Below are 15042 nucleotides of genomic sequence, written 5' to 3'. Positions count from 1 at the left end.
TTTGGCCGCCACCTGGTATTTTCCTTCGAGCCTTTCCTCCTTAAGGGGAAAACGTATATTTCTCCTCCCTGCGTCCACTCCCGGCTTAGCTCGCCTCTTTTAACGCTGGAACTACCCTGTCCTGAACACTCGGATAGATTTTTAGCAATTTTAACCCTTCGAGGTTGACCACTTGCGCTGGAAAGACGTGTTACGCGCGTCGTGACGGTTTTGTCCGAAAATTACCAATCACATGTTGTACACGTCGATAGTCTTATTGGATTACATATTCCAGATTGTTCGGAAATCTACTACTTCGTACAAGATTATTGGTAAACGACATTTCTGTACGTATCTGTATATAATATGCGAAGACAAAATTATTCGCGCGAGATCCTGTCGAGTTTCTCAATTTATTGCCAGCGCAAGTGGTTAATATTAATATTAATTGATGTGATTGGTAACAGTTAATATTAACACTTAGCACTCGAGAGGCGACTCCCAGTCGCCAGATGATTTGATACAGCAAAATTATAAACCTTGGTATTTACCATTAACCTTTGTATACTGCATCGATACGTGAAATATTGAAAGAAAATAGCTTTAGTTCCCTGATTCATGTGTGATTTCTTAATAAATTCATTTTAAAGAATCTCGTCTGCTTCTAGTTAGAAAGTATTGAACATTTCAAGTGAGAAACTTTCGAGTGCAAAGGGTTAATTGACGAACGCCGTCATCTTGGCGACATCAAGCTTTCGTGCTTCGAGCACGAAGTTGCGAACGAACTGATTTGTTCGAATAAATCCGCGAAGGGTTAACATTGTTGGAGGAATAGTCGAAGAAACGAGTAATTTACTTATCATTCTCATTCAATTACATACGACGTTTCGCTGTTTAATAATTTCTGCAGGCGTAAAAGCGATAGGTGTCCAAAGTGATTTGAAAAATTCTAATGTACGTGGTAACATCAGCGAAAAATAAAAAAACGTACTCTTATAATTTTTATAAGAGTCTCGTATCGATTATATCGAATGCTTGGTAGTTCTAGCGTAAAGCGTCCTACGCACGATGAAAGATATTACGATGCATGCATTAACTCCGAAGTTCCAATTTTCCCGGGTATACCAGGCAGAATATTTCTCGTTAATAGCTTGTAGAACCGCCACCGGCATGTAACGTAACTAATCTTCCCTAAGAATAGAATCCTGTAAATCTTGAATAACATTCGATGGGATATCGTTTGATTGTTCGCGCGGAAGCTCTCGCTGGGGTGTCAGCTTCGTCGCTACTAATCACTGTTACACGATACACGAGTGCGTCATCCGGCGAATCCTCGGAAACACGCGAATTCGGCTGCGGTGAAGTGACGCGCGCGATTGTTGGGAATGTTTCATCGTGCTTCTTATTATTATTATCGGGTAAACGAACCCATTAGTATAGGCGAGTTAATAGGTTCCTCGTGAGGTAATTGCTCGCCGGGGAGTAGCAGCTTTGCAAGAAAAAGCGAACAGCCTGAACCGATCGGCCCGCTAGAACCGGTTGAATTTTCATTTTGCATTCCGCCGGTGGATAGAAGATTCTTCGGGGTTTTCTACATTTTACATTCCGCATTATCATTATATTCTATATTCTCCCGGCGACGCACACGTGCCGTCCACGGAGATCCGCGGACCTGCGAACAATCGTCGAGACCGTTGCGCAACACGTAGGCGGAATTTCAGAGAAAAAACGATCACGTGGAACCGGCGAAAAGACTTCCCGGAATTTTCCTCCGGTAGGAAAGGTAACCGAGCGATCGATCGTTACTCTCGCGTTTTTAAATTTATCCTCCGCACCTCGTGGAACGGTTTTTTTCCCAAATTTCTCGACGAGTGGGAGTACCGGTGTATCAATCGATTGCCGTCGCACGTCACTTCGGAGACGTCGACTGCCGCGGTGCTCGTCGGTAGCTGGAGCTTTCGGATGGCTTCAAAACAATTACGAATCGTTAATAATTATATCCAACGTGTACCACTTATCTTCGCTAGAGCCGGCGCAGTAAAGAAAATCCATTCGAACATTTCCTTCGACTGAGTCGCATGCGGAGAGCAGAAACTGAAAAGTCAAGGTTCTCCATAATAACTGCCTATCTTTCTGTCTCGTACACCCAATACAATTCGATTCGTTCGATACGTTACCGCGAAAATGAATGTTCAAGTTTAAGAAACGGTGTCACCCGACTTTCGTTGACGTGGCGGTCAAAGCGTCAAACGCGATCGAGCGTGGCTTTCTTCTGAAAAGCGTAGAACCAGTACTTGCCGATCTCGAGCATAAGTGTTTAGCATAAACGGACGTCGCGTCGGATAGTTGATTCCTGGCACCGCGGTGAAGTCGCGGGTATAGCTTCGCTGGAGACGATCGACTCGAGCGACGGCGAGCTGCAACCCTTTAGGTCGCACGGGAAAACGTTCGATCCGTGACTCGCGTAACGGAGACCGTCGGTGAAAAATGCGCTGGCGCGGCAGAGCACGGCTGCTTCGGAGAAAGCGGGAAAAAAAGCGAGGAAAAAGGGAACGGTTAACTAGACGCGCGGATACCTTGGAGCAGTGTAAAAGGGATGTCGGCCCTCGTGGTCTCCTTTTGCTCGATGGTGCGAAGGAAAAACAATGCAGGTAACAAATACCTTTGGAGAACCGCGATCGATACCAATACACCCTGACACTGTGCCGTTCGCCGGCACTACTCGCTCGCAGTGGTACGAATACGCCGGTGCTCGCTTCAATTTCAACGATTCTGCCGGTCGATCTTGCTCCTCTCCTTCGACGGGACGCCCCGCGATTCTCGAGTTTGTCCATCCAATTACTTTCGTTGCGAAACCGACGTTAACCGACGTAAGCTACCGTTCAACAACTTTTCCCAGAAGAATCTTAGCTCACTTATCGTTTCGTTAGGAAAATCGCTTCGATCGGCGGAATATTTAGACGTGTATCGATACGAGGGAGAAACGCGTGGATCAGGCTGATAATCCTTTCGTTCTGTGGTTGTGAGAATCGAGAGCCGTGAAATTCGGAAAGGTTCCCGGTTGGAGCTGCGAGGCGGCCGATTCGGACCGTTCCGGCGGTCGGAGCGTTAATAAATCAGTTGTTATCGAACGACAGTCGGATACGGTGTCTGCCGCGGCAACCGGTCACGGGGAATCATCAATTCTTCAGGAAAATCCGGGGAAGTCGATCTTCATTAGCAGACGATGCGCGGCTTTAACCGCGTGACCCGGTCGATCGAGCAGTCATCTCGTAAATAGAATCGCGTCCGAGAATGACAGGATCGTAAGACGGGCGAAGTGAAACGGAAATAGACGTCGGTTCCTGTAACTTATTCGCGAAATAATCGGCATTACGATTAACTACGTTTCAACGAGCCGATTAGCCGGCCCGTCCGTCGCGTGACGTTTAACCGATACCGTCCGCGCGTCCTCTCCTCCGCCTCTTCTACCTCTATTCCTCTTTTCCTCCGCAGATGGACGGGACAACCGACATTTTTCCCCGGTTTCAATTTTCCCGGTCGAAAACTTCCCCATTCGTCGCGTCGACGTGATTGGATCCCGATGGAACGCTCGACGCGTCGTCTTTCCTCCTTTTCTCAGGAAAATCCGCTGTCTTCTCTCTCGTTGGATCCTCCTGCGTCAGTCTGTATCTAATCTTGCATCCGTTGCTCCCAAGAGCGTTAGATTTTCGATTCCGATCAACGAGGAACGGCGGTATTCGACGCAAGAAATGATTCAAACAAAAGGAGAATCTCCATCGGTTAACCCTTTGAACTCTGTAGGCTCCAATATTGCACCAGTTCTAATATTAAATATTTGAATGAATTTTAAGAGAACTACCTTAAGATTATTAGATCTTCCAAATATACGAAGTTTGTACTGAGCAGAGAAAGGTCTAAGAAATGTTATAACATTGTTGATTTTCAGTAGGACTACTATCAAAATTGGTAGGAGTTACATATCACAAAACTATGTAGAGTGGTACGGGTTAAAGCGTCGGCGACGATCGCCAGTGTTCCCAGGACCGCGTCGCGCGCTTCAAGCCTCGCCAGCTTACGCGAGATGTTCTCGAGGAGTTCTCCATTAGGAGAACCCCGCGCAGAACGCCAGAAATGTTCGATAGAGCCGTCTCGTCTAGTTTGATCCCCGTCCGTCGAAAATTGGAAACCCTAAACACCCATTCCTCTGGGCGAGCGGACACCGGTTGCGGAAAATCGCTCACCGATTTTTCGCTTCTTCCTCTCTTCCTTCTAAATCTGAAAGATCAGCTTCGATACACGACACGCGTTTATTCTCCGTCGAAAAGCTTCGAAACGATGAGCCGCGCGGCAGTCACGTATAAACCGCTTGAGACGACACCCTTGACGGAAAACGAAATCTGCGTTTATCGCTGGTCGTCCGAGGAATATTAATTACTTATCTATGTCCCGTTTCTCGCGTCTTTTCGCGCTCGGTCGACGAGATCGATAGGCTAGGATATATTGAACACTTGCCTGCTGGCTCTCTCTCTCTCTCGCTCTCTCTCGCTCTCTCTCTATCTATCTATCTATCTGGCTCTCTCTTTCTCTCTCTCTCGACGGGTTAGGTTATCCGACCTCTGTAGGGGGACAGCTACATTGCAGCTCATGCATAATACATACGATCCGACCTGGAGTAGATTTATATTTACCCGCAGCTGGGATAATTCGTTAAATATCGACAGGCATTGCCGGCTCTTGTCGAGCTTTTTTCGCCTGGACGATGATTCGACAGGACGTTTTTCCTCGGTTTCGTATCGAGTAAGTATTCGATCTCTGGCGGTGCTCCTCCCCCGCCGTTCCCGTTCCGTTCGGTGGCGTGTATCGGCTGTCTCTCCTTCAATTTGCCCCTCTCGTCGGATGGAACACGATCGGCGCTCCTTTAATGGATAATATCTCGTTAGTCTTTTTCCACGGCTCACGCGACGTCGACGTTGACGTTGATGTTGATGCCGATGTCGCCCGTGCGAGATATATTTCAATCTTTTGTCGGCGCCACCCGATTCACGCGTCCAACGCCGGCCCGATCGGTCGGTCTCTCTCGCGTTCGCGTTCTAATAATTTTCTAACGAGAACCCTCCTCCCGGGATCATCCTCTTTTCCCCTTTTCTCGACCACGCAGCTGATTCGATGCCGCGCTACCCGACCGAACTCGGAAACACGAAAATCCGCCCCGACTAGCAGTGCGGCCGCCTGTGGACCAAACCCGAAAATTCGACTATTCGAACTTATCGTACCTTATAAGCTATCGAGTTTTGTTCAATCGAAATCTTGCCGAGTTCGTATTCGTCCCTTGCCCTATCTACCCGGGCAGCGTCTGATGTTTCGTTGCGTATTAAATATTACGCGCCTAGAGAATTTCCAGCTAGATAAACGTAACAGTGTTATCCGAACAGCTAGGCCTAGCTCCGACGCTCCTCTACAATACTGTAACGTTCATCCGCGTGGACGAGCGGATTGTTTGTCTAAGATCTTTCTGTCGCCGACATGGTAACAACCGGGACGGTTCGTCGCTGGGAGGGTTGGGTATCCAGCCACCCTCTGTTCACGCGTGGGCTGCGCGATCGCGGGGATTCCTCGGACTCACAAACATCCCAGAAACGGAATCCGAGCAGTGGCGTCGCGCGTGAAGCAAACACGTCGATTCTTCACCGTCCAATTACCGAATCGCCGATCAAAAGGTTGCAATAGTTGGAACCGGACTCGAGTCCGTCCCGTCTTCCGTCGTAGCCTCGTCGAAAATAAAGCACCGTGCAGCAGATTCTCTGTGTCTGGATCACAGTGGCGACGGGTCGTCGACCTCTCCCTCCGTATAATAAAAACAATACATATTCGGTCACGTGTTCGGCGGCTATCGATACTCGGTCACCTACGCGTGGCGGAGCCAACTCGAAATAACGATTAAATAATTGAGAAGGGGCGGGGGAACGAACGGTCGGTTCGCACCCCCGCGCTGAATAGAACGGAGATGAATGAGCGGGCAAATATGTATTTAAGCGAAACAACAACAGGTATTTTTGACGACCCAGATACCGATCGATCCGAGCGGTCGAGCGGCCGAGCGCAGCCCGGCCCGCGCGTCTAGCGGTTCGGTTTCGGCTGCGAAAAGCCCTGAATCGCCGCGAAATATTATATAACGCCGCAAATAACCGAATTCAAGGCGTCAAAGCGAAGCTGAATGCGGATCCCTCGATTCAATTTCATTTCGCGCAGCAGCTGTCGGACGGATGCCTCGCGAATAACTGATGGAACGTAACCGCGCGCGCGCGAGCGAGCGAGCGAGCGTCGCCGCCGTCTCGTTTTGACCGGTTAACGTCCAACGTCTCGGCTCGTCGAGTTTATCCGCGAAGGGTCTGACGGAAATCTCTGTTCTTCGTGAATTTCCGTCGTTCGCGATCTTCAGTTTTCTAGACAGCTTTCGCCCCTAAAGATATTCTTTACTCGTTCCTTTCGGTTCAAGTCGATCTTCATATTGTCGTGTTCAGATGTTTAAATCGGTTCCGTCGGGCGGTTCGAATATCATTCGAATTTCGGATGCCGCGACGATACGCGGGTAAAGGTTAACAACCGGAAGGGAAGCGATGTAGTTTAGGTAATAATTGATACGCGGAAGCGAGACGGAAATCGGCCACGGTGAACCGGCTTCGAGCGGATTTCGGATTCGCGAACCGTGTGCACGCGCGCACGCCCGTATCGAACATTGTTATTCGGCTGGTCTCGATTTTGGCGTTTTCACCTTTGACTTTTCCCCCGTGCCGTTCGTTCGCCGATGCCGCCGCGGACGCGAGGAACCCTGGAATATTTCAGTGTTTTCTTATCGATCGGAATATTTTTAAGATTGCCGGGTATCAATCTGTGTCTTCTAATTTCTCTTCTCGGCGGCCGCGCGAACTTTGATCGGGACGGGACGATTTTTCGCTCTTGACCGACATACGGACGCGTATTCGAGTACTCGGCCCATCGGGGGAACTTCGAACAATTCGAACTTTCCCATTGGCGCGTTTCGAAATGGTCGAAGCGGCGTGCTCTGCAGGAAATTCGCCGTAAGAAACATTCGGGACGTATTCGATCTAACGCAAGAAACCGCTTGAACGTCCAACAGCTTAGATACGAAGCGTCTCATTTCTACCGTGCTTTCGCCTTATGCGACAGGCGTATTTTTCATTTCCGAAATCTGACGTTCTCGCGGTATTAATTGTGGTTTTATTGCATCGGTATCGGTTGCTTATCGACGATCAGAGTTCGGCGAGCGGTAGATGGTAGGCTGTAAACGCTATCGTAATTTTCATCCGGCGTCGTACGCTTTAAGAAACCGTAGCGACACGACCGGTGTAAAACGTTCGTTAGATTCTTTAACCGCGCGTTATTTCTGGCCGGCGAAATATTAATACGGTGTAAAGGTACCACCACTTTTACGCGCGGCTGTCTAAACTTTTTACGGATGCGATTTACGTCGGCCGGCCGACGCCATTTAATGCACAGCCCCGCACAGCCGGCATTTATGAATGACCCGTGGTAGCGAGCGACACGCCGGTGCGTTTCCAACCGATTCGCTTTCCCATTCTTCGCCCGTTTCCTTTAATAATTCATTTGTTCGGAACACACGTGGGCGAGGGTCGAACGAAAGTCGCCGAGTAGTGCGCTTCGCGTCGCGAGATACGAATTCATGAAAAATTACGGCAATTAACGCTACCGTGGATAACGACTCGTTTCATTTTTATTTTGCAATCATCGAAACCAATGATGGAAACAACACCTATACGGTACATTATCAAATACATTAACCTACGCATACCGATATTATGAGTGATCCTAATCGGAAATATACCATAAACAACGAGTTAAACATTAACATTCAAAAGACGAAGGACACTCAGCCGAGTGAACATTCAAAAATCAATAACAACCGATTAAATGGTTTCCCTCCACATGCGCGGTCATTTGAAAGCATGCGTTCGTATCGGTTCGAGCCGCAACCGGAAACCGGGCTGCGAGTGTCGAGAATCGAGAATCGGGACTCGAGTCCATTCGAATTCGTTGGAATAATCGTAGCGCGAGCACGATTCGCTCGCTCGCCGGTCGAGTTCCTCCGGCTGAAAATCGAGAATAACGTCGTTGAGCGCGCGGTCGAAGCTGGAATGCCAGCACGGCTGTTCTGGCCGCTTGCGGGGCGCATGCGCGGCGCATATAGCGTCACACCAATTGGCCGTGCGGCGTCTGACGTCGGTGGCTCGGTGGGCCAATCAACGGGCGAGCCTCGCCGACGTTAGTTCGGCGTGCCGAGGCGAACTTCAGAGGCGAGGTGGACCGACTGGTATGTGCGACACGGCCAGGCTCCCCTCCCTTGCGCCGCCGCCTCGCTCTCTCGCTCTCTATTCGTCGGTCTCTCTCGGTCGCGCTCGGTCTCGGTCGGCCTGTCTCTCTCTCTCTCTCTCGCTCCCTCCGTGGTGTGTCGGTCTTCCCGTGGACTCTGACTCGCTCTCTCCGTGGCTCGCGGCCTCTCGCTCGCGCGGTCTCTCGCTCTTTCTCTTTCTCTCGTTCCCGTGTTCTCCACGCGACTTCCTCAAATCTTTATTTCAGGCTCGACCGCGAACTGGTCGAGGCGCGCGGCCCGCTTTTTTACCGTCCGATACGACGCTTCTAAATTTGAATCTTCTACGGAGCAGTGCGAATCGACGGCTCGCCGCACGTGAAAAATATTTTAAGAAAGCCGTGCGTGTTTCTAGTCATCGTTTCTAGTCAGCCAGATTATTCTAACCTAGCTAACCTGATTTTCTGGGTGAGCTGCGCCTCTCCGTGGAATCGCTTCTACGACGGGTTTGTTGTGGCACGTTTACGTTATAAACAGAGATCCTAGGACCGTGCGAGTGATTGAACCGAACGGGAAAAAGTATCGGTATATATTCGTGCATCTGTACGCGTGTATATATGTGCGTCACGTATATCGAAGAGGAACGGGGATAAGAGAAGAAGAAGAAGAAGAAGAAGAAGAAGAAGAAGAAGAAGAAGAAGAAGAAGGAGGTGGAGAAGACGAAGAAAAAGGGAAACGTGGAAAGAGAAAGATCGGGATCAAGAAAATTTTCTATCGTCGTCGTCGTCGTCGTCGTCGACTTCGTGTCCGTCGTCGTCGTTGTTGCAACGAATACGTGTTTGACGAACCGATGAGATCCGGCGTGCGAAGTGACGCGTGTTGATTCAATCGCCAGAAACGAGTGCAAGTTGACGAGTGCCAAAAGGTTCGTGCGTCTTGTTTCTACGTAACCGTTTTAAACAGAAGTTTTGTTTTGATCTTAAAGTTGTACATTTCGCGAGGGTGTTAGTGGGGAGATATCGATCGCGGGACCATTGACGTCCGTTCTGGAGAACGAGCTTTTCTCCTCGCTCCTTTGACTAGACTAACCTCCCGATAATTGTATTTTCTCACTCGTAGCTACATACGTACCGTATATACGCTATACGTGATTCATATATACATACACACGTACACACGCGTATATATATACATATATATATATACATATCATATATATATATATATATACACACATATATCTACTACACACGCCACATATCCTAAACGCGCGCGCGCTCGTTCGCTCGCGTGCTGTGTGCGTGGTGTGTGGTGTGTGTGCGTGCGTGTGTCGTGTGTGGCGCGCGCGCGTGGCTCTGTGTACGTACTCGTCGCGTACACGTACGCGATATGTTCGACGCGTGTACGTCGCATTCTGTGTGTACCTGCACGCCTGAGAATTAGATGGTCGTTGGCAAACGAGAAGTTTGATAAAACGAAAAGAAAAATAAAAGAAAAAGGAGAACGTGCCTGTTACCGAGTCAAACTGTTCTGTGACCGATGGAAGCTGTACCTCGTATCTCTGGTTCGACGTTCACGGGAACCAAGTGGATCTTCAAATAAATGTAAAGCCGCGCGGACGACGTCGGTAACCTTCATGATAATCTACGGCATAATCGACCAGCAGGCATACCGCGAGACCAGCCTTTTTTCGAGATAGATGGAAATACATTAGATCGAGGAGACGTTTCTGGCTGAACTACGTCGTCGAACGAGTGACCGACTGCGATCCGTCGATTAACATTGTGATTACATCTGTGAGGAGTGCGCGCGATCTCGCCATCTTTGTTTTCATATCGATTCAGTGCGCGCAAGAAGATCGATCGATTGGTGAACGGACGTCGAGATGTTCGACTGATCGAGTTCGTATCGAGTCGGTGAGTTATCGAATCTAAATCTATCCCGATTTATCGTCGCCGAAGTAATATCGATTTTATTCTCAATCGGCGATACCCGTCGCTTCGAAATTCCCGCGCTTCGTTTCTCCTCGTTCCTCTCGTTGCACGCGGGCCTGACGTTCGATCGAGCATCCGAACGAACCAGCGATCGTCGGAACCGTCCGAGTTCGACGTATCGCGAGGTCTGCGGAATACTCGCGGAGTCTAACCGCGATAAAGCTCTGTTATCGTGACCCGTATCGAAATCGGCACGTCGATTCAGAATAGTCCGACCCACCGACTTCTAGTCAGCGTCCCGCGCCGTGAGCCGGCTGCCATTCGAATTTCCCGCCAATTCTTTCGCCTCCGATCTCCGCTGATCGGATTAATATTCCCGCGCCGTCGAAATACGCCCGACAATAGAGAAAGGGATACCCTTGTCGCGGTAACCGGCGATCCGGTTTCACCGAATCACCCGGTAATTTCTCGTCGCCGGGAAATTTGAATCCATACCGAAGGTGGATGGATCGGTGACACTCGTCGGAAGAAACGTTCGATGAGTGGTACACGTACACGCTCACGTATAGGACGTACATAGAGGAAATACACGCTGGTCGCTGACCCTCGGCTCTCATTCCACGCTGTTGTATTATAAACCGAATTCGATCGGACGACAGCTCGAGCCGGCAACCTCTTCCTCCAGTTCTCGCCGCGTTCCACGTTTCCCGTGTGTGTCCATTGTAGTCACCGGAGAGAGAGAGAGAGAGACAGCTCTCGTTTTCCACGGGAATCGACCCGGTCGCGGGCCGATAATCGTGAACCCGTTCGATTCGGGAAACCGCGGCCCTTATTTTCGAGCACGCTCGCCGGCGTGTCGTTCCATCGGGTTGCGTTCGAAAATAGCCCGCAGCTTTTATTAAAATCGCGGGGCATATATTTCCGGACGTTCGCGGGTACACCTGTTGCGAGAAGGAGCCGACGTTGCGTACGCGTCCGTTCGTACGGGTGCATATCTGGGGGGTATTTTTAGGTTATGTTCAAAGTACGAGACGTCTAAATAAATGATCAAAGGATTTTTGAAACGTGGGTCAGCGCGCATCGATTCGCTAGATTACGCCGGGGGAATTCTCCTTTTCCTCGGTCGCAGTTCTTTCAGCGGCGCGCTATAGTTAGGTTAGAGACAGGTCTATGCCATCTGGTCGATGCCACTCGGCGAGCAACGTCCCGTCCCACGGCGGTGCTCGCTTTAATTTTCAAAAATTGGAATTTTAGTAACTAAGCGTGTTTCGAACGCGATACTGTTGAGAAAGGTACCGTTAGAATTTAATTAATCACTCCGTTGTTACGATTTAAACGTGAATCCTAGATACACGTTTATCTTTCCGTTTTCGTCGGTTCGCACGGCAGCCCGCGAATCGGTTTGAAGCAAAGGAGCACTCGAATCGAAAGGGAAGTCGATTAGTTCCGCGCGAAAAGGAGGAAGCGCGAGAGCGGCGATTGGTCGATCTCGATATCTCGACGCGTTCGAATGGAGCGCGCGGGACGCGGCCCGTCGCGTACAATCGTTATCGGCGGCGAAGCAACATAATTTCGCGATGCAGAAGATAGCCGGTCGCCGACAAAAATAACAACGGTTTGCCCGTGAAACGCGCGCTCGCGTTAATTCATATAGCGAGAGAGATCGCGTGCTCGGAATGAATGAAAGGGGGGCTTCGGTAAATATAGTTGATGGAGCTTAGAATTAGAACGAAGTTAAAGCCAATGTTTTTACTAGTGCCGGCCGACCGACACTCGAAATGCTCGAGTACTCGAGTAGCTCGAGTAGGACTCGAATCGCCGGATAGATCGATCGCGCGGCTCCCACGCTAATCGATATCGTCGGGCTAGATTCGATTCGGTTTCGTTCCGATTCGATTCGTCGGAGAAACGGATATCGATTCGAATGGACCAAAGTCGTTAGGTTAGTCTTCTCGCGATACGTTACCGTTTATCGTGAATTTCTCCGACGCGATAAGTAGACGATTAAATCTACATGTCACGCTTATCTTTCTCCCGTCTCCCTTTTCTTTTTGCGCAGAGTTCTCTGCTCGCTTGGGACAAACGAATAGAACAGTGGCGCGGAATAAGGAATTTCCCGTTGCATTTCGAAATTCGAGTCCACGAACGGAACATTGATACGTCGGACGAGATTGATAGACGAATGGTGTTCGAGTCGAATCGATACGAATCGGCTTCCATTCGAAATGTTGAAAACGAACGTTCGAATGGAGCGTTTGAAACGGCGAACGTTAAGTTGGTCGATAGGACAGCCGGCTAGGTAATAATCGAAATGAGACGAGACGACACGACTAGCCGTGATAGAGCTGGACGTAACGAACGTAATTCCTTCGAGACGCGTTCTATCTAATCTGGTCTGATGCAAGGGTAATTCGACTTTCGTACTCATCTGTCGCTGACATTGCTGGGGCCTTCGCTTTTATCGGCGATTAGCTCGATGAGCGCGACCGACGACGATTACCAGCATCTCCGTTCTATTCGATACTAATTGTTTCGAGTTCGTCGTCGGCTTTCCTTCGTTCCGAAAACGACGGACGAGGTAAACGAACGCGTCGAACGATTCTTTTCCTTGAAAAGATTCGTTCTATCAAAGGACGACGGGCAAAGCTGCGTAAGAGTTGCCGATTTTCGTACCGCTTCGAAATACTGTTACGATCGAGGCCGATATTCGCGAGGCTGCTCGCGAGAGCATCGAATTTCCGGCGGTTCTCCGAGAAATCGCTGGAAACTGAAACTCAAGGCGGAAGTAAATAATTGGGACGTCGGCGCAATTAAGAGAACGCCTGGCGAACGAACGATCGATCGCTTTCCGTTTTATCGTCGACAATTAACGTGCGTAATAATGGACTTTGTCGTCGTAGCTTTTCTCCAAAGTGCAGCCACCGGGTAGAGCACATCGAATTACGCTCGCCGCGGTATCTCGTGGCAATTTACGGGTAACGACGACAAACGGCAAAAAACACGGGGAGAGAAAAAAAACCATAGGAAACCGGGGGAAAACGTTGCACCGAAGACGTTTCCCCTCGAATTACAGGGAGCTCTATCTACGCGAGAGAGAAACTTTGATCGCGATCCACGGTTGCTCGCTGTAATCGGTCGGCGATCAATCCGAGCGCGTATAAAACCACGAAAACTCCCCGCCATTATTTCATACGTACGTTCGCGTTACAAATTAATGTACACAGCGTATCGAAGCAGCCGAATGGTCGCATTTCTGGGTGGTTTTTCTACCTTCGCGATTATCCTCTCCCCGAGCTTTCTCTGTTCGTTCCGAGGCGAATCGAACATCGAACAAAACGAAACTCGCTTTGTTATTTCGCCGCGAAGATAAACTCGTCGGCCAACATTGTTTAAACTGTTCGAAACCGTTCACCGAAGAAGGCATTCGATATTTAACTCTGAAATATTCGAAAAAACAAGGAAACGCGTTGATCCTATATCGTTCGAATAATGAAATTACTCGCTGGCAACTTTCTACTCTTGATGTATGTAACGCGAACCAACATATTCGACGAAACTCGAACAAAACGTGTCTGGAAAGGGAGATATTCTCGCTCGGACTGTAAATCAATTGAAATATCCGCAATATTCGCCCGTGAGAGGTTCGAATTTCTAAACGAAACTCGCGGATCCTCGAATCGTAGCTATTCCGCGCCGCTTCCGGCCTCCCGTTGCTCGTCGGAGCGCGTTCGCGGCGGAATTTCAACGGTAAATATCGTTGTTCGAATTGAATCGAGCAACTTTCACGATTCATCTGTCTCGAAAACAAAAAGAACCGGCCGGCCGGCGCGAGATGAGACCGAGGGTGGAAGAGGCGCGTCGCGCGAGTCCCATAGAAAACCGGAGCTGGAGTTGGCGACGCGCGCGACAGAACTGGACCATGCGTTGAAACCCGACGGGCATAAAGCGCGCGTCGCTTTTCCGCGTATCGATTCACGCATCGACGACCGGATATCGCGGAACGGATCGTGCCTCGGCGCCCGGACGTTTTCGCGAATCCGCGAAATCGTCAACGGCTCCGGGAAAAATCGCTTTCCTCGATTCCAACGAACGCGTCCACGCGCTTTCGTATTTTCGCTTACAAACCGTTCTTCCGCCGTGACTACCTTCCTTTGGTCGCTCAGATTAATTTAGCTAGTTGCTGAGATAACTGAAAAATCACTGAATACACTTGGCAAGTTGCTAAGAGTACATTTCACTTGTTCCAAGCTTAATTGAGTCGCACAGAAGCCAATGCGGTTCAATCTAGAGAAGAAAGATTGAGAGCATTAGTGTTTTAGCTTCTGAAATTTATATCCGATATATTCAGAAGCCAGAAAAATACTTTCTGACCTAGAACAAACGAAGAAACTAAATCGTTTAATAACTAAGAATATTATGTATTCCATTGAAATCTTGAAAAATCAGGAAACCAAAAAATCGACTTAACCGCATTGACTTCTGTGCGACACAATTGTTGATGTCATTTCAGTCTGTTGTTAAACACGGAAATGGAGGATCGTATCGACGTCCTTCTTTCCGTTTCGTTCGCTTCGGACGAGGAACAAAAGCAATAAACCGTTTCGCTTTTCTCTGTTTCAGCGTTTCTAATATTCCATCCAGTGGTTCCGAAGAGCTGTCCCTTCTCCACAACGCCGTGCAAAAATGGGTCGGAAGAAGATTCAAATTTCGCGCATCACGGACGAACGGAATCGTCAGGTATCGTCGCCGGCGATCGTTTCAGAAACGTCCATTAACCCG

The 15042-nt window shown here is 49.2% G+C and overlaps 1 protein-coding gene across 10 annotated transcripts in view; it reads left to right on the top strand.

Moving 5' to 3' along the window:
• Mef2 (myocyte enhancer factor 2) overlaps positions 1-15042 on the top strand; it is a 59367-nt gene that overhangs the window by 26136 nt on the left and 18189 nt on the right. For 8 of the 10 annotated variants that reach the window (XM_031976200.2, XM_031976199.2, XM_031976197.2 and 5 more), the window contains one exon: positions 14884-15000. In XM_031976200.2, coding sequence (XP_031832060.1) covers positions 14947-15000 — 54 coding nt within the window. In that variant the 5' untranslated portion in view covers positions 14884-14946. Of the gene's footprint in view, positions 1-8331; positions 10246-14883; positions 15001-15042 lie in introns of those variants that run through there. The other 2 variants (XM_031976198.2, XM_031976196.2) reach the window with 2 other exon arrangements.

Source organism: Nomia melanderi, chromosome 1 (assembly GCF_051020985.1).
Source record: "Nomia melanderi isolate GNS246 chromosome 1, iyNomMela1, whole genome shotgun sequence".
NCBI lineage: Eukaryota > Metazoa > Arthropoda > Insecta > Hymenoptera > Halictidae > Nomia > Nomia melanderi.
This window is presented reverse-complemented; position numbering and strand designations above follow the sequence as displayed.